Source organism: Tiliqua scincoides, chromosome 7 (assembly GCF_035046505.1).
Source record: "Tiliqua scincoides isolate rTilSci1 chromosome 7, rTilSci1.hap2, whole genome shotgun sequence".
Taxonomy (NCBI): Eukaryota; Metazoa; Chordata; class Lepidosauria; order Squamata; family Scincidae; genus Tiliqua; species Tiliqua scincoides.
In genome coordinates, this window is record NC_089827.1 from 3859108 (window position 1) to 3883922 (window position 24815).

At 44.1% G+C, this 24815-nt stretch overlaps 1 protein-coding gene across 1 annotated transcript in view; it reads right to left on the reverse strand.

Annotated features, from left to right (window-relative positions):
* The window catches only part of FRMD4A (FERM domain containing 4A), a 370337-nt gene that overhangs the window by 75650 nt on the left and 269872 nt on the right, over window positions 1-24815 (reverse strand). Inside the window, exons 3-5 of the mRNA XM_066633493.1 lie at window positions 15950-16044; window positions 10970-11062; window positions 2950-3034 (exon numbers count right to left, since the gene is read on the reverse strand). Coding sequence (XP_066489590.1) covers window positions 2950-3034; window positions 10970-11062; window positions 15950-16044 — 273 coding nt within the window. The remainder of the gene's footprint in view (window positions 1-2949; window positions 3035-10969; window positions 11063-15949; window positions 16045-24815) is intronic.

Below are 24815 nucleotides of genomic sequence, written 5' to 3' on the forward strand. Positions count from 1 at the left end.
CAAAACATGTTGAGCCTAATTTTGTAGCCTCTCTATGACATGCCAAAGCATCCACAATGCCTTTCATCCTTGCCATTCCCCTTGCTAACTGGGCCAAGAATCACCTTTTAATGTGGTGTACTGTCATATTTAGTGGGGGAGGGGGGAGAGCAACCGTCTCTCTTCACCCCAGCATAGCATGGCTATTCCTGGTGTTTCTATTTCTTTTAGAATGTGAACCCTTTGGGAACAGGGAAACATTTATTTATTTAGCGATCTGAACTGCTTTGTGAACCACTTTTTATTGAAAAGTAGAAAAAATATTCTTAGTAGTAGTAGTGATGATGATGAGGATGATGAGGATGATTATCTGGTTAATCGCAGCCCACCTTGTAGTGGCTGGTGTTTTCTAAATATGAAGTCCTTTCCAAGGACCTAGGATATGCAGAGGCATTTCTGCGGAACATGTGCAATTCTAAGTACAGCTTAGGGATTTAGCAGAGCTAGTAGAGGGATCTGAAGGCCTTAGGAGTGGACCTCATCAGGTGGGAAACCCTGGCCTCTGAGCGGCCCGCTTGGAGGCAGGCTGTGCAGCATGGCCTTTCCCAGTTTGAAGAGACACTTGGCCAGCAGTCTGAGGCAAAGAGGTAAAGAAGGAAGGCCCACAGCTAGGGAGACAGACCAGGGACAGACTGCACTTGCTCCCAGTGTGGAAGGGATTGTCACTCCCGAATCGGCCTTTTCAGCCACACTAGACGCTGTTCCAGAACCACCATACCATAGTCTTTCGAGACTGAAGGTTGCCAACTACTTAGTAGAGCTGCATTTTGTAGCTCATACGGAGTAATTTTGTTCATTCATATGGTGTACAGGTGTTTTTTCCAAGCTCTTCGGCATAGCACCTAAAGCACCCATTCCTATCAGTACAATTTTTGTCATCTTTTTTTTGCCAGAGTCCTTCTATCTCTGACTGAAGATCTGTATACTTGGAAAGTTTTTCATATTCTTTTTCTTCAATTTGCACATTTCTAAGTATTGTCACGTCTATAATCCAAACTGTTCTCCACTACTATTAAATCTGCTGTATTATGTTCCAGATGCTTATCTGTTTGGATGTGGAAAAATACTACTACTACTGCTGCTAACCTCCTCGCCCTCTAAACATTCACTGGGAATGGTTGCACCTTCTCAGTTACCATATCGAACCAATCAGGTCACATACATCCACCTTCTCACGTGTTTTGCCTGGCAGTATAAAGGGGTACATAAACTCAGCGTGCTCAATCCTTTCTCAAAAGAAGACAGTTCACAAGGGGCCTGTTCCATGCATTACCTTTCATGCATATGGGAGAGATGGGCGCACGCCCGCACTTCACTGCATAAACCAGAGTGCATTTGTGAATGTGTGAACTGCCCATATATCTAAACTGAGAGCTGGTTGACTTGTCCTTGTTCATCACTTGAAAACCACAGCACCAACTGACTATTTGTATGGGAGAATGGTATCAGTTCTAATAGATTGCTTTCCAGTAGAGTGAGTGTCACACATTCAGTTACTAGATAACTGTAAATAAGCAAAGAGAAATTGCAGGTGCATGATGTGAACACAAGCCCTGGGCATTTTTCAAGGGTATTATCAGATCCTTCTGTTTGGGATGATTTCCTTCCCTCTGAAGGCATCTGGAAAGCAGCTGGGCATCTCTAGCATTCTGGTTCTAACACAAAATTCAGTAGTTGAGCATCAAGCTAGGGAGCTGCTCCTATGTCACTATGGCCCAAATCCGAACCAACTTTCCAGCTGTGCCAATGGAGCATGTGCTGCATCCTTCAGTTAGGGGGCAGTCACAGAGGCCTCCTCAAGGAAAGGGAATGTTTGTTCCCTTATCTTGGGGCTGGAAAATTGGTTAGGATTGTGCCCTGTATTATACAATGTTCTGCACTTGGGGCTGTTCGTTTTAAGAAACCAGCAATAGCAGGGTAGTGCCTTTTTTACCCGTCAAAAGCCCAAAACGGCTTTGGATGGAGACTATATAATCAGGAATGCATGTCATGGTTTTTATTCTGGTGCACATGGTGAGTTTCAGCAAATTTCACCGCCCAGAAATGACCTGGGAACTGCTGCAAGAGTGCCCTCTTCTGATGGATGTCTCCAATGAGCTCAAACTACTTGGAGGCTACCTTACACAGTGCAAAATTCTCACTTAGCATCCAGCTTGAGGTTAAGCCCCTCTCTGTTATGTATTACAATGTCCCACACATTTTGGTTCCTTAAAAGTTAGACCTATTCTTGGATATATTTGGGGTGCCAATTCCAAAAACTGCATCAGTTTTGCCCTGTAAGCTCTAGTTTTGGAGATGTGGGATAGCCGTGCAGATGTGCGGAAATATAATAGCATATTATTTTATGAGTGTATAACTTCAGCTGATATGGACAAAACCAATACTATTTTTGAAATCAGCTCCCCAAGTATACCCAAGAATAGGTCTAATTTTCAAAGTACCAGAACAATTTGTTGTTATTGGGCAGCGTGATATACCAGCAAATTCACATGTATAGGAAAAGTACAAGTAAAGATCTCATGTAGCTATGTGCACCTATCAGCACCGGTCATCTGCCATCAGATATTCTCTTCACTGCAACACTGACCCCCATTACATTCACTCACTTTCAGGAATGAATGGCAGCCATTCACTATATGGGAGAAAGCAAAAGGGTGAACCATTAAGATGGGGTAAAATCTGTTTCATTCCCTTAATGACATTGCTATTAAAAATCCAAGTTTACTCTGTACTTGATAGCTCCTTTGTCACTTGGTAAGGAAAGAGCATGACAGAATGCTGACAACAGACAGTTAGGTAGATGACACAGCCAATTTTGTAAAACGAGGCACAGATCGGCTGTGTTTCTTTTTAATGAATGCTCAACAAAACCGAAAGCAGCATGAAGAAGGAAAAATACCGGTGGCTTACCTTGTAAATACATGACTTTGCATTCAAGAAAAACAATTCAATGGTGGCATTATCCTTTAGATAAGAAATGCTTTCAATGTAGAACCTAGAAATGAAACAGAGAAGTCATATAACCACAGGAAGGAAACAGCAGTCACCAAATAAATAAATAAGGCCCAATTCAATTTTTTTTTATTATGGAAAAATGTGCTCAGTGGAGCCTTGAAGGCTGAGAGAGGAATTCTTTCTTTGTTTTTGTTTTGTTTTAGTGATTGTGTTATGATTCTTGGAAAGATTTGTGTGTCCCTTAAGATGCAATCATTCAGCACTGCTGTATGTGTAAATCCTGGCCAATACGAAAAGGAGTTCATGCTTGTTTTATTTCACAGGTTGATTTACAGCTCCATAAATATTTGAGGCTGGGATAGTTTCCTTTTTCCCATTCTCTGTCCTTGACAATTGTGCTGCTTTGCTTCTTAAGAAATGGTCGCATCCTAGACGGGGAAGTAATTGCTTTTGAGATGGCTTTTGGGGGGAAAAAAAATAATGAAAGGGAGAAATGAATCCTGAATACAGATTTAAAATAAAACTTGCTAGCCCCTATTGCTGGGTTGCTGAGTCTGTGGAAAGCTACGTAATTCTGGCAATATTGCAAAACTTCGCAATACATTCCAAATAGGTGGCTCAGATAGACAGCTAGTTTAGCACAGTGGCTATGAAACGGGTGTTCAGATGCAAGTCTGCAGCCAAACTCTCACCTCTGACATGAACTTAACGGGGGCCCAAGGCATGACATCAGCATCCCCTCATTTTGCAGTACAGGAATAATAATACTGGACTACATCAGTCTCAAATATTTATGGAAAACTGTAATGGAGTAAGCAAGACTCCACTGCATCTGTGCCGAAGATGCATTTGATTTTGTATCTGCTGAAATCCCAACAGATATAACTGCAGAGTCAGAGGTTAAAGAGATTGTGAGATCTTCATCATTCTGCTTTGTATTTATCTGTTGTCCAATGTATAATCTGCCTACAAGCCAAATATAGTTAATAAAATTAAACAGAAAACACAATATAGTTAAATAAGACATTAACAGCCTGATCCTATCCTCCACTACGCTACAGTGTGCCAACACTGCAAGCTATACTGGGGGGGGGGCTATCAGAAGGTCAACCAGAGGTAAGCAAAATTTTTTTTGCTGGATAGCCCCTCTGGCTGTCTGTTGGTCTCCTTGGACTCATGCCAGCTATTTCGCTGGCTTATGTCCAACAAGGGGGCAGGACAAAATCCTTTACCACCAAGATCCGCACTGTCGAGCCCCCTCCCCACCCTGGAACACCCCCAGACTTGCTGCCTTCAAATTACCAAAACCAGTGCAGTGCATGGGAGCCACTGGCATGTAGGCCACACCTCTGTGCCAGTGGCCTGGAAGCAAATGGCGATGTCTTGATTTTCGTGCCATCGCAAAGGGCACGTGCTGCTGGAGCACAAGTTCTGGCAGCACAAGGGCCCAGATAGGATTGAGCCATAAGGTTCTAATCCTGTACATACTTTCCTGGGAGTACAATGAATGAGTATACTGAATACAAGGGATATGAACACACAGGATTTCTCTGTCAAATAACATAAATCTTGAGTAATCTTTTAGAACCTGCTGGTCCTTTCAATGTTATCTGTTTGAGCCATGTCTCCTTAGTTGTTAGGGTTGCCAGACTGCAGACTCAGAAGATGCTCCAAGGGCAGTATAGTGGACTGGCCCGAATGAGATGGATGTGCTTAGCCAGCTCATCTGTGGTGTTGGCAGAACAAAGAAGATGCTTCTATTGGACACAAGGAGGCAGCATTGCATTTCTTAAACCTACAGTGAAGCCTGGCTGATGCTCTTGAAAACTGTGCTATCAGGTAAGGAACAAGTGCAAAAATCAAGCAGGCGTATGTTTTCCCAAGCTGAGAGTGCACACATAATATTCTAGACCTAGAAAGAAAACCCAGTGCTTTAATCATCTGCAAAGCACACAGTGCTTGCTGGGAAATGGTTGCAGAACATGTGGCAAAATAGACAATACAAATCCTGCGCATGTTTCTGAAGGAATCACCATCTTTATGATGGAGCTCTTCAAAGTCTTTGAAGGAAAGACTTGAATACTTAGAAAACCACCACTTTAGCAAATGCCCCTCAATTTATAGCTGGTACTGCAAAAAGAGAAAGAGGCAGAATATTTCACAGAATAATAGAACACTCGAGTTGGAAGGGACTTTGAAGGTCATCTAGTCCAACTCCCGGCTTCGTACATGCAACTACAGAATCACGGTCAGATGGCCATTCAGTCTATGCTTGAAGACTTCCAAAATGAGGGAGAGTCTGCAACAGTATAAGCTATTCTAGTGCTGGACAGCTCTTATAGCTAGGAATTTCTTCCTCATTCTAAACCTAAATCTACTACCCTGTAGTTTCAATCTGCTGATTCTAGTCCCACCCTCAGGAGCCATTTTCATTTTGCTTGACAGGTGTATCTCCCTTGCTAATTAAGGTATCTAAAAGAGAGAAAAACAGTTCTCCCAGTATCCTTCTTTTGCCGTATCAATAGGGTGATCTCTTTTTACTGAACCAATTCTAATTAATGAGAAATCACACAGCAGAAAAAAAAAATATGCTAACCTTGTTTGAGAGCAAGGCCCTGAGCATCAGGGCTTCAGTTTTCCTGGTTTCCAATCATTCTGCCACAGTCATTCTTCATGGAATCTTAGCCCAGTGGGCATCAGTAATGCATAGTAAAAAACGCGATGCACCCCTAAGCCTTTATGTGCTTATCAGTGTGAAATCTTTGGAGAAGGCATCTCTTAATTTTGAGACCATGAGCCTGTTTAACATGGGCAACCTAGTTCCCCATTAGCTGTTTTAGGTGTGAACTTTTTAATAACTTCAGCTGAATGTATTACAACATTTAAGACTGTGAAGACTAGTCCTGCCTGCTAACTGAGCAAGAGGCACTTTTTCAAGTGGTGCTCCTCTTATATTCAGCAGGGGGAGAGGAACTGGCCCTTTCACCCCAGCACAGTGACTTTTCTAGTGGCTGTTTGCTGGTGTTTCCTCTGCATCTTTTTAGATTGTGAGACCTTTTGGGACAGGGAGCCACTGAGTTATTGAATTTTGTCTGTAAACTGTTCATGAACTTTTTCGGTTGAAAAGTGGTCCATATATACTGTTGACAACAACACAGGTCTATTAAAAAAAATCCTTTTTATTAGTTTTTATTAATCCTTTTTTATTAGTCAATCATTCAAGGATGATTGAATGAATTTAGGATATTCTGGGGATGCTGAATCTAAAAGTGGCATCGATTTTGCCCAGTTGGCTGTAGTTTGGGGGTACAGCATAGCTACCTTATATGCTGATTGAACAGCTTCATTGTGACGAAACCGACGCCATGGCTTCCTCACAAGGAAGCTGTTTGGAACAGCATATAAGATAGCTATACCATATCCCCAAAACTAGAGCCAATCGAGCAAGACCAGTGCCGTTTTTGGATTTAGCATCCTAAATATACCCAAGAATAGGTTTAACTTTTAAGACAGGAAAATACGTGTAGTCTGTAACCTGTGTAATCTGTACTAATTTCTAAACAAGTTTTCTACTGTGATATGCAAAAAAACTAAGAAAACTGAGAAAATGCCTGACAATATCTTCCCCTTCTAGCATTTGCAGATTGCATACACAGCAATCTGAGATGAAATTTGTCAACACTCACAGCCTGCTTGCTTAAGGTATCTCTTGCTTTGCCTGGCCTCTTTGCCTGATCCCAGTCCTATTGGGTTCCTTACCCATTTTCCTACCCAGCTGACCATATGTAACCCAGTTCCAGCTTCCCTCTTCAGATAGGCTTCCTGCCTTCAGTGTCATAGCTAGAAGGGTGCAAGGCACTAAGTTTTGCAGGGAACTTCACCACAGTGTGCAAGTGACCCCTTCCCCTCCCCTGCAGAGCCATTCCAGTGGTGAGAGCAAAATGGAGGCATTTGCCTGGCTCTGAAGGGGAAGGGACGCTTGCATGCCACGGTGAGGCTCCCTGCAAAACTCAGTGCTTTGTACTCCCTCTAGCTACACCATTGCCTGCCTCAGACCCTGGCTTGCAGTTCACTCTGTGTTTCGGGTGTCCCTCTCTTGGCTGTGTTCCGAAGATGCCTGTAGCCCAAGGCAGCCTGACTTGGGTTGCAGAGGCTGAATATGAGAACACCCCAACTGGTCACATCCCACCATCATGGTTCTCCCTATTAAATGCATATACTATATAGGCAGGCCCAATGGACAGCAGCACGGCTGAAGTGCCATCTATCTCAGGTCACCTGCCAACACTAAGGGAGCTTGCATCCGTTTTTCCTGCTTGATTCTGGGTTCTAACGTTCACATGTGCACTTTGGATGATGAAGAACATGCACCATTCATTGGTTTGAGGAAAAAAGAGAGTAAAAACAATTCTGTGGCTGACCTGCTAAGTAATCAGCTGGAAAGGAATAGCGAATACAGTAAAAGCCTCTTCCGTTTCCTCTTTCGAGAGAAAAGCCATTTAAATCGATTTAAACATCCAGCATGTCAGTCTTCAGGAGGCAAGGAAAGTAGGATCCCCTCCCATTGCTGGCTCCCATTCTCATTCTGCTCCCAAACAACAGCAATCAGAAGTAATGATGGGCAATTTAGCTTTGGTATGCTGGAGACGGTACTCGGGGAGAGCATGTCTGGTCTGCTTTCATCTTGTCAGTGTGTGTGGGGTCTGATTTTTTTTTATTCTAGAGTTGAACACTCCTGCTAAAAGGGGGAAGGAGTTTCACCCTTGAGAGCAATGGCTATATACTCGGCCAAGGCTAACACCAGTGTTCAATCTCAGTTCCTTCTATATAACACAGTCCAGCTACTGCTCATTTGCTTTAAATCAAGGCCATATTTGTCAGTGCGGCAAACAGAGCCTAAGCAGGTGATGAAGCCATGAATTCTTGGAACCAGAAGGGCCAGAGCTATTGTCATGGAATCGTGGAAAAACTATAAAAAACATGAGCAATCTTTTTTTTTTAAAGAGTCTAAAGGCCCGATTCTATTCTTGAGATACCCAAGCATATCCCTACGTATGTCAGAGAAACAACAGCCCCTCCGGTGAAGAAGTCTGCCAGCCAACAGATGCGCCATGGATGCCAGCACAACACCAGAAAAACATTGTGCCAACGTAGCCAGACCATCACTTGGCCACCAGTGCAATTCCACTGATGGAGAGACCAAAACAGGGAGATCTGGGCATGACAAGGGAAGGCACATGGGAAAAAGAAGGAGGAGCCAATGTACACCAAATCCTACTCCCCCATCAGACAATGGGCACACCCCTGAAAAACACTATACCAGCAACAGAACTGGAGTAGGTAGCAGAAACTCCATAAGGAACAAAGGGGAAAGGAAAAAAAACAGCAGCAGAAAATTGTACCTCCTGCCACACCTGCCCTCCCTACTTTCCTATGCCAGACTACTCGTACATTTGGCAGCCAATCACAGCACACCAACTCCAACCCTTACCAGGGAAACTACAGCTCAGATGTGCAGCAGGGAACTGCACCTCTCTGGTCTCTCAAAGGGGAGCTTTGCTGATGGGAGCCATGTAAAAGGGCATTAGGTACACAAAGGGAAGATAAGAGCTGGGAGAGTCTGCTCCCTTTGAAGGGAACACTGGGGGCTCCAGCCATTGTCACTGCTGGCCAAACACTGATCAGAACCAAGTGACTGGCGCGCAAGAATGGCCCGATCTTTGTGTGTATGTTAAACCTTGCAGATTACTTCTCAGGTTCTTTTGGACCACCCGTGGTCTGCAGACCACGGGTTGGGAACCACTGCTATGTACGCTACCCTAAGCTCCTTGGAGAAATTGCAGGATATACAGAGCAGGTGCTTTGGGTGCTGGCAGGAGACAATCAGCAGTGATAAAAATATAACTATAAGCTAATTACAGCAAATCATAAATTAAAGTTGTAGATAGTTTAAGCAACACAACTTATAACAAAACCAATTTTATCGTAGGCTGATTGATATGCGCAAACAAGAGTTTACTCTTATTTAAAATCTCCCCAAACGTGAATTCTACCCTGTACTTCCTTTTTCTTATTGTCTCTACATGTTTTCCCCTGGTTCTCTCAGCTTAAGTGTGGCTTCTCTTCTGAATTCGTTATTTCTTCTAATGCTGCCACTCTCCTTACACATTTCTACATACAATGCTGCTTTATCTCCATGCCCTTCCTTCCTGCCTTGAAATGTTCCCTGATGCCTGATTCTTCTTTGGTTTGGATTGAAAATGTTGTTTTTAACTGTACGTCTTATGTTGAGAAAGTTACACATATTTGATGGTCAGTGTACCAACAAAAATTAAGAGCCCAATCCTATACCTATCTAGATGTTGTTGGCAACCTTCAGTCTCGAAAGACTATGGTATCGCGCTCTGAAAGGTGGTTCTGGAACAGCGTCTAGTGTGGCTGAAAAGGCCAATTCGGGAGTGACAATCCCTTCCACACTGGGAGCAAGTGCAGTCTGTCCCTATCTAGAAGTAAATCCCATTATAGTCAATGGGCCTTACTCTCAGGAAAGTGTGGATAGGATTGCAGCCTAAGATATATAATTCAGCTCTTTATAGCCCTCAACTCCCAATTAATTTCTGTCCATTCACAGTTTATATCTGCCCAAGTATTTCCCCTGTTATATAACTCTCATAAGAACATAAGAACAGCCCCACTGGATCAGGCCATAGGCCCATCTAGTCCAGCTTCCTGTATCTCACAGCAGCCCATCAAATGCCCCAGGGAGCACACCAGATAACAAGAAGACCTGCAAGCCTTCCTGGGAATTGTAGTTAAGAACATAAGAACAGCCCCACTGGATCAGGCCATAGGCCCATCTAGTCCAGCTTCCTGTATCTCACAGCGGCCCACCAAATGCCCCAGGGAGCACACCAGATAACAAGAGACCTGCAAGGCTTCCTGGGAATTGTAGTTAAGAACATAAGAACAGCCCCACTGGATCAGGCCATAGGCCCATCTAGTCCAGCTTCCTGTATCTCACAGTGGCCCCCCCATGCCTGGGGGAGCACACAAGACACCTGCATATGGTTAAGAACATAAGAACATAAGAACAGCCCCACTGGATCAGGCCATAGGCCCATCTAGTCCAGCTTCCTGTATCTCACAGCGGCCCACCAAATGCCCCAGGGAGCACACCAGATAACAAGAGACCTCATTCTGGTGCCCTCCCTTGCATCTGGCATTCTCGGCTCTTCCATATCAGATACATGCAGGTAAGTTGTCATTTTAATACTGATTCAGCTGTCATGGCTTCAACCATGAATCCTGGAAAGTTGTAAGAATGCTGAAAGTCATCTGTTTGAATTCAAAGAACTCTCAAGAATTCTCAGCAAACAGTAGTCCCCAGGTTGCCCTGGGAAGAAGGAACAATTAAACCAGTAAATCTGAGGCACAGATATACCCCAGAGAAGAACGGAGACATGGCAGCAACCTCTTACATAGTCTGCTGTTCTCTTTGACACAACCTCTCAAATGTGACCAGATGTGTCCTCTGGTCACATCCAGGAAGTGTTTTGAGGCTGGCTGGGGAAAGCTGTGCGCAACCAACTTGGGCCTCTGAACACCTTCCCGACGTGACTAGAAGGTGCATCTAGGAGGTCCTTCGAGGGCTTTCTGCATCCATGGAAATCTATGGAGAGTATGTATGCAGGGTCTGGGAACAGATCCCCCACAGATACTGAGGGCCCACTGTATAAGTAACTCTGACATTTACAACAGCGGGAAGGTTGGGGAGATTGGGAGGCTTTATTTACCAGCATGAGATGGTTTAACCTGAAGAGTTTTGTTATCCTTCTCTGATGGCGGCGGTGACACCGAACTAGGAAAGTCTAGAATGATACACAACTTGAACTTACAGAACTGAACTGAAGGTCACAATTAAGCTACAGTGTTCTGTGGATGAAAAGAAAAGCAGCCTGACAAACCAGGTACTCACCTCACACAAAAGTACAAAACAACCAGTCCTGATTTTTTGGGGAAGTCATGTTCCAGCACTCTGCGGTCCAGCTGCAGCCAGTTTAGATGCCCCCTGATAAGACAAAAGAGAAAGAGGCTTAGTTGGACTTGCAAAAAGACTGAAGTTGTAAATATAATAAAGCAGTCAAATGACATAGAAAACTACCTCTCTTAAGTGAACTCTGTGGCATTTGAGAATACACACATGTATGCAGTGAGGGTGATATCACTTGGGTCATATGTTTTTGGTTTAAATGTTTAACATATAAAAGTTCAACTTGCCAGGCTGAGAACTGAAGAGCTGCAATGACAATACAGAGAGCCAAAGAGAAAGGGGCTCCGTCTTTTATTGCCGCCCGGCTGCTACCCTTGGTGTGGCCGAATAAATGAAAGTCTGTCAGGTTTTCCATTAAAAGTCGTTAGACCTGGGAGTTTATATAAGGCGGTAATATTTCACGGCAGGCTCAAACACAGCCAAACATCGTCTTAGACATTTTATTTGCCACCTAGTATGTCTGGAACGGCCTTATGAAGAGCCCTGGCCAACTTGCTGTTCAAGGGCTTTGAAAAAGCAGCTGTTACACTCACAGCACAAGCCTCTGAATGACTACCCAGAAGTATGTCCCAATGTGTTCAATGCAATATATTCCCAGGAAAAGTGTGTATAGGATTGCAGTCTCAATCTCCCCTGTGTGCATGGAGTCAGCAGTCGTTACTGTACTCTGCTCCAGTCTGCAATGGTGGTATCATTTTGTAGTATTTCTCCCTATGAAGCTAAACTTTTTTTTTCCTGCAAACAGTTGATAGTGATATGACACAAGGACATTTGGCATCTGTTTCTGCACAGGGAACTCTTTTCAGACATACTGTATAATGTGTTTTGAAGTGAGATTGCTAGTGGGAAAAGAATCGTCCTTTTTAGTTTGTAAAAGTATTCTCAGACAACAACCAGGGCATCCTCTTTCTTTTTCATACAGAAAGTTCGTAAGCCAATGGTTCCCAAACTTTTAAGCACCAGGACCCACTTTTTAAAATAACACCCTACTAGGACCCACCTAGGTTTATGAGACATCTAGAAATAAATTATTTATTTATTTACAAGAAATAATAACCCCCCAAAAAGTTGCTCAAACATTTATCTCCCTGTATTTATACATGCAAACTGCAGGAGCTGAGCTCTTTGCAGGACAATTAGCAGCTATATGTTTTTTGAATGGCCTCAGGGCTTGAGGCAATTAGTTAACCAATTTTTCCATCACCTTTATTTTCACTGGAGGCTCTGCTCAGCTGCAATGGGACCCACCAAAATCAGGTCGACCAATGGGACCCACCAAAATCAGAACTCTAGCAGCATCAACGGTTATGAGGCAGAAGAAGAGGAAATACCTGTGTTTCCTTACTCAGCGTGCAATTAATTTCTGGAACTCCATTCAGAGACAAAGCTCTGGCACTCCTCATGCCCTGATTGAATACAACAGCTTTTGAACTTTTGCTGTATCGACATTTGCTTTCCCTTCCTAAGTTCTGCATGGCCTGATCCAGCTACATGTACCTGCATGAGATCCAGGAGTGACTCCTGCTGAACCTCCATTTCTCCCAGGCTCTGCTTAGTGACCCAAAGGCTCATAGCCTCTGCAGAACACTGCTCTGGCTGAACTAGCAACTTGCTTAATGCACCACAGTACTGGATTTACACAAAAGCAGAATTCTCCTCCTCTCCAGCAACAAGTTACTTAACTTTTTTGGATGTAGCCTGACCCTAAAGGTCATGATTATTAGTGTGGCGTTTCTATGGTCTCCAAAACATGAACATAATTCTTTTCACTCTTATAGCATGACCATAATTCTGGTCACGCTGCATGAAGTAATGACCCTGTATTATCCAAAGGAGCTATTAAGCCACCAACACAAAGGTTGCTCCTATTGATTTTCTATTCAGGTTGTCATGAGACAGTGCAGCTAATGAATGGAAAACCCCCAGTACAAATCATTTCTAAATAAATCACACCTGCAGAGATTTTCCTCTTGAAGTGAAGAATTACTTTCATATGAGTTGGGAGCTGCCCCCACAGATCTCCCCCACCTTGTTTAAAAACACCCTCTAAATCAACATCAGTGGATATTTTTCAGGACTCTCGGTGGGGGGTTTAGGTGGTTTTTAAAAGCAGGTTAATTGTTTTTTAATTAATTTTTCAGTTAAAAATAGTACAGTATTTCAACAGAGAGAGACAGTGGGAGGTGTGGTTCATCCAGCAATGGGTTTGGCATATTGCAGTGTTTTGGGGGGACATTTCTTTAGTGCTATACTAAAAGCACTAAAAGCATAGCTAAAAGCTATGCCCCAGTGCATCGCTGGAGGATCTACATGGTCAGAAACCTTTATGTCAGTGGCTCCTAACTTCCCTAGGTCACAAAGCCCACACAGCCTCTTCTTTCTGGCTTGGATCTTACAAGATCCAAGACGGCAGTGCCCAAATGGTGAGATTTCACAAGATCTAAGTGCACCCATCTGTGAGATTTGGGTACTGCCATATTGGATCTTGTGAGATTTTATGAGATCTAAGTTGGCAGTGCCTGGGAGAACAGGTAGGAGGGGACCACCAGGGACATTTCATGGTGCCTCTGTGAGTGTGCTATAACATCCTAAGGAAATGGTTCCCAAACTGTGAGTCATGGCTTCCCGGGGATGTGTAGAAATCAGCCAGGGGAGCTGTGGAATCCTCCCAAAAAACCTACCACCCTATACAACATATAGGATTGCAGTCCTAATGAGGAGCCACAGCCAATGGTCCAGTAGGTCAAGGGAGACACCAGTTGAAAACGTTTGGGAACTACTGACCTAAGGTTTCGCAATGCACACTTTGAAAGCCCTGCTTTACACAGATCCCGGCAGCTAAGGAGGTGGTGGTAACCATACTTCTTGGGTATGATCCAGCTGGTAGAAGGGGCATACAAATTGGTTTCTTCCACCACACACCTAACTGGATAAGCATGAGGCTTCATGCGCAAAAGGGTTCTCGGTGTGTGATACCTCTCCAACTCAGCTGCAAAGGTGACATGCACAATTATTTTGTGCCAGGGTCCTATTGGTGGCCTTCAGGGAGCAGGAAGTTCTAGTAAAAAGCAAAGGAAATGCCACAAGTCTGTCCGCAATGAACAACAATGAGGCCCAACAGGTTGGTTAGCACCCCAATGAATTCTGCATATGCTGTTAATAGAATACTTCCTAGAATCCTCTACATACAAGAGAAGGAGTTTGTTTAAGACACAGAAGGGTTTCTTGGTTGGCAAACTGATGTGGAAATGAAACCCATTTGCTAGAAAGTTAGGAAAATTCTTTCTTAAATGACATGACAGCTGGCTAGATGAGCTGACTAATTAAGTCCACTGGTTAATTGATTATAAGTTGGAGTTTGGAGGTTTACGAGATCCTGTCCTTCCATAGGCACTTCCCTCTGTTCCAGTTCTGGCCCAAGAAGTACTGAAGATGCTCAATGCAGAATACATGGGGCCTACGCATCCACCCCGGAAATTCCTGTCGGCTGTGCAGGAACAGTGTTTGGTGGATCCGCACCTTGGGAGTGTGAGATATTCTATCATGGAGAAAAATCAATTAAAGCTCCTGAAGATACTAATTGAAAATTGATTTTTTTTATTGCATAGGACCTCGCATCTATTGCTCTCCTTTTGTTCTAGTCACTGCATGATAAATGGCTAATGAAAACACCCTCTGTACCCACAAAGAGCTTACAATATAAAGAGAGAGGGGAGAAGGTGTGTTGCCTTTAACAGAAAGACAGGAATAGGAAGCAGGGTTCTATTTACTTGATTGAGCCATTTGTATTTAAGTGTCAGCAGATGGCTATATGATTAAGACCTCTACCATTTTCTCATTTATTCAAGTGCTTGTTGTAACATATGTACAGGCGGATCCTATAACATATATACACCCATATTTGAGGATCCTTTATCTGCGGATTCACTTACCCATTGTTCTCCAACCCTCCTGCATGCCCATTACTTACCTATTTTACTGCGGTGCCAAACACTCTTGTCTCTTCCTTTACAGCGTGTTATAGAACACTAGAAGCGGAAGGCAAGAAGCAGTCAGCCAGAATGCTAGAGGAGGAAGACAGCCAGAAAGCTAACAGGAAGCAGGAATTTTCCTGCTTCCCTTTCATGTTCTCTTACTCTCCCTCCTCCAGCATTGCGGATGGCCACTTCTCGCGTTTCTCTTCTAGCATTCTGTAACAGGCTATAAAGGACTAGATAGGAGTTATTGGTGCCACAGTAAGTAGAGGGTTCCCTTTTATCCACAGTTTCAGTATCCACAGAGGCTGGGAATGTATCCTCCACAGATATAAGGGAATACCTCTACAAACACAGGATCTCAACAAATTGGGGTCAGGTTTCTGGCCCTCATAGTTGTAGTAACATTTTCAAAATCTCAAAAGCAGTGTCTGTAAGCACTGCATTGAAGCTTTCAAAATGTTCCCATGATCATGAGGGCTAAAAACCTGACCCCAATTTTACAGCAGTTCATAAATTTTTTTACTGAAAATCATCATGAAATGGAGTTTTGTTGTTTTTGTTTTTGGTCCCATGTGGTTACCTGCCTTCCCCTCAATGTCTCCAGAAAAAAATCTTACCAGTAGTGTTCTCGGAGGGGGGGGGGAAGCACAATGTTTTGCAGGGTGCCTCAGTGTGCCCTGTAAGCTACCCCTTGCCCGCAGTCAGAGTCATTCCAAGCAGTGAGAGCAATGGGGAGGAATCTCCTCCCCATTGCTCTTGCCTCTAGGAATGGCTCTGATGGCGAGGGGAAGGGGAAAATTACAAGATGCATTGAGGCTCCCTGAAAACACAGCACTTTGCCTCCCCCCCCCGGAATGCTACTGACCCTTACCAGGTTTTTTCCCCACGACTAACACCCTGTTTCATGCTGTAATTATGCAACACTTACGTCTCATCCGTGAAGGCAATTCCAAAGTATTCCTTCTCTTTCAGGTTGAAATGAGATGCCACCAGGTCTAACAGCTCCTTGGCCAAAAGCTTTGGCTAAAAAACAAGGGGGGAAAAATGGTGGTCAGTTGGCAATAGATGGGAAGGGGGGGGAGAGAGAGACAGAGAGGCACTAAAAGGAGGGAGGCCTGTGTCTTTTGAAACAATTCAGTGACGACTTTACAAAACACGTGCCTCATCATCATCAATGCAGCCAGTCAGGCTCCATACAAATTCCTATATATTGCAGCAATTGTGCTTCTGCACCTGGCAAAGCCTGGCCGCTACAGCTCTGCTGCCGCACAGAGCCTTCCATAAATAAGCAATTACGCTGCCCAGGCAGAAAGACTGGCACCAGTCTCTAAGCTCCTATGGAAACACAAATCCCTCAGTGTGGCATTGTGTGTGTTCTGACTACAGGCTCCTCTCTCGAACATCTGCATGAATGGTGACTGGCTAATCCGTCCCAGCTGAGCGTGGTGGTGGACTGAGTCTCAACAGTCACAATCACCAGCGCAAGCCACACTGTAGCACACTGTCGTAACCCAGCTGCACATCTCAAAATCCCTAATATTATTTTTCCAGTAGCTTTTGCCCTTCACAGCTGAAGCACAGTTAGATGGGTGGGGGATACGATGCACGCCACTCGCATTGTGGTCTTGGAACATATCTTAGCACAGGCATTAATTCTGCACAAGCTCAAGTTAAAACACTTGCTAGTAGAGTGCCCTCTTCCATTTAGTTTTATATAAGAGGTGGATAAGCAGAAGCCTTTAATTGACCAGTAATCCTGGGGATGCAGTTGTATGGAGGGAGCAATGTCTAACTCTGAACTCTGACTCCATGGATTACAGCCTCCATAGGCCAGCGGTGATTTTCTGGGTCTAGAATTGTGTACAGCACATGGACAAATGCTATTTTTTCCCCAGTAAACTTACTGGAAGTTTAAACTTCACACTCAGGGGCACACTTTCAGGCCAGCTTTATTGGCCTCCCTAAATTGTACTTGTTTATCTAGTTATTTAGAGAACATCTGCAAAGAGCCCTTTACCAGGTTGTCTGTGGTTTGTATGAAGTGGCTCTGAACAACCAGGCAAGATAAGATTTGCAAACACTTTTCAAAGACAGCAAATAACTACCACAACCATGCATGGACAGGTCAGTTAGTAAAACGTGACTTGATGTTTTGGAACATGCCTTGAAACATATAAAAGCAGCTTTAGAGTGTTCATAGCCTAAGAGACTGACTTAAAAATAAGAAAATGCATTGATCTCCTTGCAGTCAGCCCATCTGAACTCTACGTCTAAAAGAAAGTGCATAGGATCATTCTGTCATTCAGCAGTTACATGAGCACGAATTGTTCTCTTCTTTCTCCTTTGTGCTTATATTGCATTTAGAGTTCCCAAATACATTCATATACATTCTCAGTTAGCCAACAACCCTGTAAAGTAGGTCAGTATGACTATACAGTGGGCCCTCAGTCTCCACAGGGGATTTGTTCCAGGACCCCCCACCGATACCAAATCCTGAAGTGACTTCCAATCATGTCTGGAAGCACATCTGAGGCCCTCCAGCAGTGGGCATGGCACCTGCGGATACTAAAATCCAGCAGATAAGGATCCAGCAGATAAGGATGGCCCGCTGTACCTACAGTGCAGATGAAAGGAGCTGAGGCTGAGAGAAAGTGGTTTGTCTAAAGTAATCTAGAAATCTAAAGTAATCTAATCTCTGCCTACAAATAAATCCATGATATGAGGCGCGATCTGAAGGGGTGAGGGACTTCCTGTAGCTCAGCATCCGTGATTGCCGTTCAATCTCCTAACCACTAACTACAGCACCTAAGAAGTAGGGACAGCTGCTGCTGAGCACCTTGCTTTCCTCTGGGATCTTTAATAAGCCAGATAAATGCAAACACTTGCTCATTAATTTCTGCAGAGTGGGAGAGCCTGACTGCTCAAGATGCATGAGGTCATCCTTTAGGCCAGGCAAGCTACAGATATGGTGTGTCAGGGCTCCCCTCCTCCCCCACCCCCGTTTTCCCCTCTTTTGCTTCCTGTTTTGTGCCATCTGCAGTTTTGTAACAAAACACCTTTTGACTTACAACTGGATTTCCTTCCTGGCTCATAAGATCAGCAGGAACTGGGTGGTGACCAAGAATCTACATGTCTAGATGTACACAGCAAGTAGCACATCTCCTTTAAAATACGCTGCATCAGATAAGAAAAGGATAGCCCTTTCCTTGGGAGATAAAGAGGAGGGGGGTGGAGAACAATAGATGAGATTGAGCCAGCACTGGCTGCAAGCCATTTTAGTTACTGACTCAATGTCCCCAAGGAGACATACAATTGTGAAACTAAGCCCTACTGGTCCTTCTCCCAGATTACTGTACTTCCCGCAGTCATCCTGAGCTTTGCTTGCAGCTGTGCAAAGTTAACTGTCCTTTTCAGTGCTGCTGGCTCAAAACCTTATCCGCTTCCCTGAGTGAGGCTGATGGGCTGCAAAGAGTTTGTAAAGCTGTTTTTAGGCTATTATCCCTTTGGAGCAACATGAGTGGCTCTCCGTTTTAGCACTACCACAGCACCATCTCTGTTCTAACATCGGTAATTTTATGGCTATACAGCAAGTCCTCACTTAAAGTTGTTTTAAATCGTTTCATTCTGAGGTTGTTGTGTGCGCGTGGGGGAGTCCATTTCTGACTGTGTGGCATTTGCACCTTCTCCCCATGCCTGCGTGGGTTTCTCCAGTCTGGAAAGCTCACATTTAATTCAATGCTTAATACTGGAAGTGGATTTTGGTCTTTAGAGGTTTGGTGATGTTTGTGACTAGGAGTATAACTCTTGTACATATATACCAATTAGGCTATGGTAAAATTCGTTTCCTTACAAGTTCTTTCCCTTAAATTTGCTGCTTCCACAAATCTATCGACATCTTTAAGTGGGGACCTGCTGTATGGAATGACTGTAGTGCAGTGGCATAGCTAGAGGGGCTACAAAGCACTAAGTTTTGCAGGGAGCCTCACCATGGCATGCAAGTGGCCCCTCCCCTTCGGAGCCATTCTGGGAAGCGGGAGTGCAGTAGAGGCAAATGCCAAAGACCCAAAGAAGAGGCAAATCCTTCCGTTTTGCTCCCCCACGCAGAATGGCTCTGAAGGAGAGGGGGAGAGGCTGCTTGCATGCTGTGGTGACGTTCCCTGCAAAACTCAGTGCTCTGCACTTTGTCTTATACCACTGCTATAGTGGCAACAGGTCTCTTTCTTCTTCCATATTGCAGATTCTCCTCCTCATTCCTAGTTCCTAGTTTTTAATGGATTGTGCTTGGATTTTATTGTATTTCTTTGTAAGGAGCTTTGTGACCCTCAAATGACCGAAGAACAGGGCAGATAATTTAAAAACACATAACCAAAGAAGATATGAAAAGCAGCTTTGGGTCTAATCCGTTTCATTGTTCAGGGAAACACGTGTCTAAGCTTTACCTGAGCACATATGTAGATTTGCGTCTATTTTTTTTCCATGCTTCAAAATTTTTGTGTTTTAAAATATAAAATATAATTTCAAACCCCCCACCCCCCAAACAATTGTAGGGTATTCACTACAGCAGTCTTCACTTGATATGAGCCAAGCTACACACAATTAGCAGGGTCTTCTCATGCAGCACAGGCAAATGCAGTTACATATTTTTGCCTAAACAGTCTTATTGCCACTGACACATTTATCACTATCTCGAAAACATTCTCACTCGCCACATCTATCTGTCGTTGGTAGACTAAAAGGAGAAAAAGAGCCCAAACGTTGGTGAGCTTCCCTATGTGGCCAAATGGAATTAATTCTTGCACCCCACAGGCAATTAGCAGAGTTGCAATTTACAAGCCTGTATTACTGCCAGTGGCGTAGCTGGAGGGGGCACAAAGTATAAGTCTGGCAGGTGCCTGAATGTTTCTTGCAAGTGGCCCCTCTTCTTCGGAGCCATTCCGGGTGGTGGAGCAAAACAGAGGCAAATGCCTGTTTTGCTCCCACTGCCTGGAATGGCTCCAAAGCAGAGGAGCCAATTCCATGGTGTTCAGGTGCCTGCAAAACTTAGTGCTTTGCACGCCCTCTAGCTACACCACTGATTACACAGGCCAACACACATTTTGCTTCCTCAAACATTACACCAATTCCTGGGTATATTTGGGGTACTGATTCAAAAAATGGAATCCGTTTTACCCTATCATGTCTAGTTTTGGAGACACGGCATAGCCTCTTTAGTGAATGGTTCAAGCAGATTCCTCATGAGGAAGCCATGGTGTAGGCTTCCTCATGAGGGAGCTGCTTGAACCATTCACTAATGAGGCTATACTAGATCACCAAAACTAGATGTGATAGGGCAAAACGGATGCCATTTTTGGAATCTGCATCCCAAATTCATATCAAACCACCATAAAGTTTGGGAAAAACCTTTCTGACCGTCAATTTTGTAGGCCTGTGTTATTTTCTATTACCATTCAGACATATTCTTAACAATAGTAATGTGCTAATGTGCTTTTATACAATTAACAATCACCACCAAGGGTCCACCAATGACAAACAGTCTACCAAAGGAGACACAAAAGGATAAGGAACATGAGACACAGAAATGAAAACAAATACTTAACAAGCGCCATTTCACATAGATCGAAACTCAAGTCAATGGCCAGACGCAAAGACTGTTGCCAGGAAGGGAAGAGGCAGGTTAAATTTCTGCCCAACATTACATATACTCAACAGGGACCAAATGTGTACATCTGTGCGCTGGGCAAAAATGGGTTAATAAATGCCATTTCAGAATCTGCATGACACTGTAAAACCAGTAGTGTTCAATTATGATGGTGTTACTTGAAACCTGAGAATGTGCAGCAGGAGCTCAGGTGTAACCGTGTAGCCCAGGACAGCAGCCACATCCTTGTGGACAGAAAGCCAAGAATAGGAAGGTCCGATATCTAGTCTGGAGAAACCTAAGTATTAAAAGCTGCAGCCTGGATAAGCTGATTGGTGATCACTCACTAGACAAAAGCCATGAGCAATGACCTTTTTTCATACAAGCCATACAAATAGCTCATCAGGAACATCAGCAGCATCTTGCATTGTGTTTTCAATTTGTAATTAAAATTTCTTGACCTCTGTTTCTCGGAATCATGTTTGCTTTCCATTGAACAAAATACTTTGCATCACTGAGCTCCAGAGGAAGCAAGGGCCATAGAGACAGAACAAAAGGGAGGACTAACACCATGCCGTCACTTCCTGTTCCCATTTGAAAGCAGTCCTTTGAGTGGCAGGGAAGGAGTGAGAGGATGGGGAGCTTGCACGGCAAATGAGGTCTTTATCCTTGCAGGCCTTCTTCTTGTTCTTTTGCTGTCATTTCAATGATTGGTTCTGCCAGCATGTAAGGTACCGGTTTCAGAGTGCAATCGTAACCTTGCACTCTGCTGGTGTAGCGGTTGCTGCATCGGCTTAGTGTTGCAAATGTGCCATTAAGCATGCCTGCAATGACTTGGGAGTAAGCTGTGCAGGCAGGAAAACCTGTGCCATCTCACTGGTGTCAGATCCAGACCTGCAGCCGCTGGAGCAGATAGGTGCTGCCCCGTGCCACACAGGGAAGGGGAGAGGACGGAATAGAGGTGGAGGAGGATGTTTCTGGGTGGGAGAAGAACAGGGGCTGGAACAGGCCTGGTAGGGGATGTGAACAGCACAGCAGGCTTACACCATATCCTATGCTCCCTTCCCAAGCCTTTCCCCCCAACACAGGCTTCTTGGACCTGTGGAGGCTATTTAGCTAGCACAGATCCAAGAAGCCCCTTGGGGTAGGCTGGAGCTTTACACAGGGTAAGGGGACAAATGCCCCTTTACTCCAAGTAGACCTCCAACCTGCTCCTAACCAGCTCAGGATACAGTGTGGCCCTGGTTCGGATTGGGCTGTCAATCATTTAGTGTGTTTACAAGGAAAACAGAGAATGTAATCTATATATAATGCACAAAGTCATTCACTATCTTTGCATCAGGGTACAGTGCAATAAGATTTTATCTAAAACCTGCTCAAGTTGAAGATCTGAGCTACAGGGTTTTGCACAGAGAGTATTTTTATTATGGGACAGAGTTGTCATGTCAAAAAAATACCCCTCTCAACCAACTGGCAGAAATTGATTTGAAAAAAACTATTCATTGAAATGTAAGGGGAAAAAATGCCTTTCTTCCTTTTAATTGTCAAATAATTGAACTACATTGCCATTATGGTGAAATGAAGCAAATGTTATTCACACAAAGTGCTGGGCAATGCCTGTTTCAGAAAGCCAGTGGTAGTCTCTAAAATGCCTGCCTCTCATTTACAGAGGAAAATGAAACAATTTGCTCCTTGCAGGCACCCTGGAGAACAAAGAAGTGGGGTTGGGTGTAATTGACTTTTTCGTCTGAAAAATCAACATGCTGCATGTTCTCCCTGATGAGTTACTGAAGCCAAAAGACGGAAAGAAAAAACCTTGGTTGTGTTTCAGACACATCCCCGAGGCAGCTGAGCGAGAGCCCCCATCTGGCTATGAATTAACACAGAATCATAGTAGGACTGAAAGGATGGTCTGGTCTGAGGATATGTGAAGTTGTTGCAGATCTTAGACCGGTCACTGTCGAGATGGGAGACTGCCTGTGACACTCATTTGTTCATTCTGAACGTTTCAAAGGAAGTACAGGATAGAAGTGTAATAAATACAAACACACCGAAAGCAACCTAAGAAAAAGCTAGTCCTGTTTTTCCTAGGGCATCCCTGAATGAAGTAGCATTGAGAAGGCTTCTTCGAAGTAGCATTGAGAAGGCTTCTTCTTCAAACATCTGCAAGATCATCTCAAGAATAAGGGTTTTGGTTCCAACTGAAGCCACAATTTGATTTTGCTTATGAGGATGAAATGAAAAGCCAAGATACAAGGTTTATTTTCCATTAAAGGTTCTTCTCCAAGACTTAACATTAATTCTAGGTTTTATTTATTTCTCAAACAGGTCCCAATGTTGCCCCATTTACAGGAAACTTTCACTCCGTTAGAGATGTTCTGCGAGCCAGAAATTATTAGAGAACAGACCTAATATAAGCAGGAGCAGTGGAAAAGGCCGCTTAGTGCAGTTGTACGGTCTTTAACATTGAAGGTCTTTTCAACTTGTGGTTAAATCATCCAGTGGTCATCACTGGCAAGTAAGAAGTGCCTCTAAGCCACTGGTCACGGAACTCATCTATGCTGCCCCACTTTCCCCTTGCATTTCCATACCACATATATGCTAATTCTCGTTACTAAAGGGTTTGGGAACATCTGGTATGAAGTATTGGTGCAAAATATAGAGAGATATATTTAAAAAAGGAGCGCCCCTAGTGCAAAAAAAAAAAAAAAGCTTTACATGACAAATGGAGACCCACAGCCCCTCTGCCTCTTCTGGAAGCTTCCCTGTCTGTTGTCAGACTTCTCTACTTCTCCTGTGTGACCCACTGGAGCTTGCTGACAGATTGGCTCAGATTTAAGATTCCATGTGCACATGTGAAAGGAAACAGGAGGAAAGAGCAAAGCAGGAACAGTTTCTTGTGGATGCAGCTTTCAAAAATGGTTTTGTTTTCTATCCACAGGTCTTAAGCAGCAGCAAATTTACCACCTTGCATACAGCACCCCATTCCTCAGGGGAACGCGCAAATCTGAGGCCACCCTTCTTCCTTTCTGGCAGCAGGACCCAAAGAGAAGGAGAAGGAACAAACACACCTACTTGGCCAGCAGCCCAGACTCAGTGCAGTGCTGCTAACATGTGGGCATTCGCTGGGGCTTGCATTCATATGAGCAGAATTAACATCTTTCAGAACAACGCAGCAGGCCAAAATACACATGTTGCTTCTTTTAAAATCTTTCTCTCTGATTTTAAACGAAATAGATTCCACTCCCCATACTGCTTTTTGAATCATGGCTACGGAAAACTACTTCATTTCAATTTTTAAAAAGTGCATATACTATTTCCTGGAGTGGTTTACAAAAACAAACAACATCATAAAAACACAATATCAAAATGCCAGGCATCCTTTCCCAACAGTTTTTACTCATATGTTAAAAAAACACAAGCCAATGATGAAGGGGATCAAACCATAGTCCTTCAGTACCAGCTTCCAGATCCTGCCCTCCAGGTAGGACGGAAGCTGCTACAAAACAATGCCCCCATGTCCTATTCCAGACAGACAGGTCAGGAGGATACCACAGTTGGTCAAGGATGCTGAAATCTGCTGAGAAGCTGAGCCAAACCAAGAGAGACATACTCAACCTCTCTCCGGTTCCCAGTACAATTGGCCCTCCTTATCCAGGGGTTCAGCACCCACACTGACTGAATGCAGACGCCAAGCCTACATCTGAAGGGCCTCAAAGACCTCCTGGACACAGCCAGAAGTTCCTTCTGGACAGCCAGAAGACATCTGGGAGGCATTTTGAGGAGCAGGGAGGTCATGCATGGCCTCCTTGTGTCTCAGAAGGCCTCCCAAAAGGAATTTGATAGGCACTTTCAGTTTGCTGACAGCCCCCCCCCCCCAAGGATTGGACTGTGGAAATCAGTATCCACCAGGGCTCCTGGAACTGATAGCAAATTCTGAGAGACAACTATAAAGGTCATCCAGCGGGGCAACCAAGGGCAGTCACAGTTCCAAAACAGACTTGGAATTCAAGTTGAAAAGGATCAATCCTATCAGCCAGGGAAACCTGGGGTTGGGACGCCACCCACCCGCTAGAGCACCCTGACCAAGAATGGCAAAACAGAGACAGGCTGTTGATTTTCTGGGATGGCTGAATCATGGAAGAGCTTAAACCAG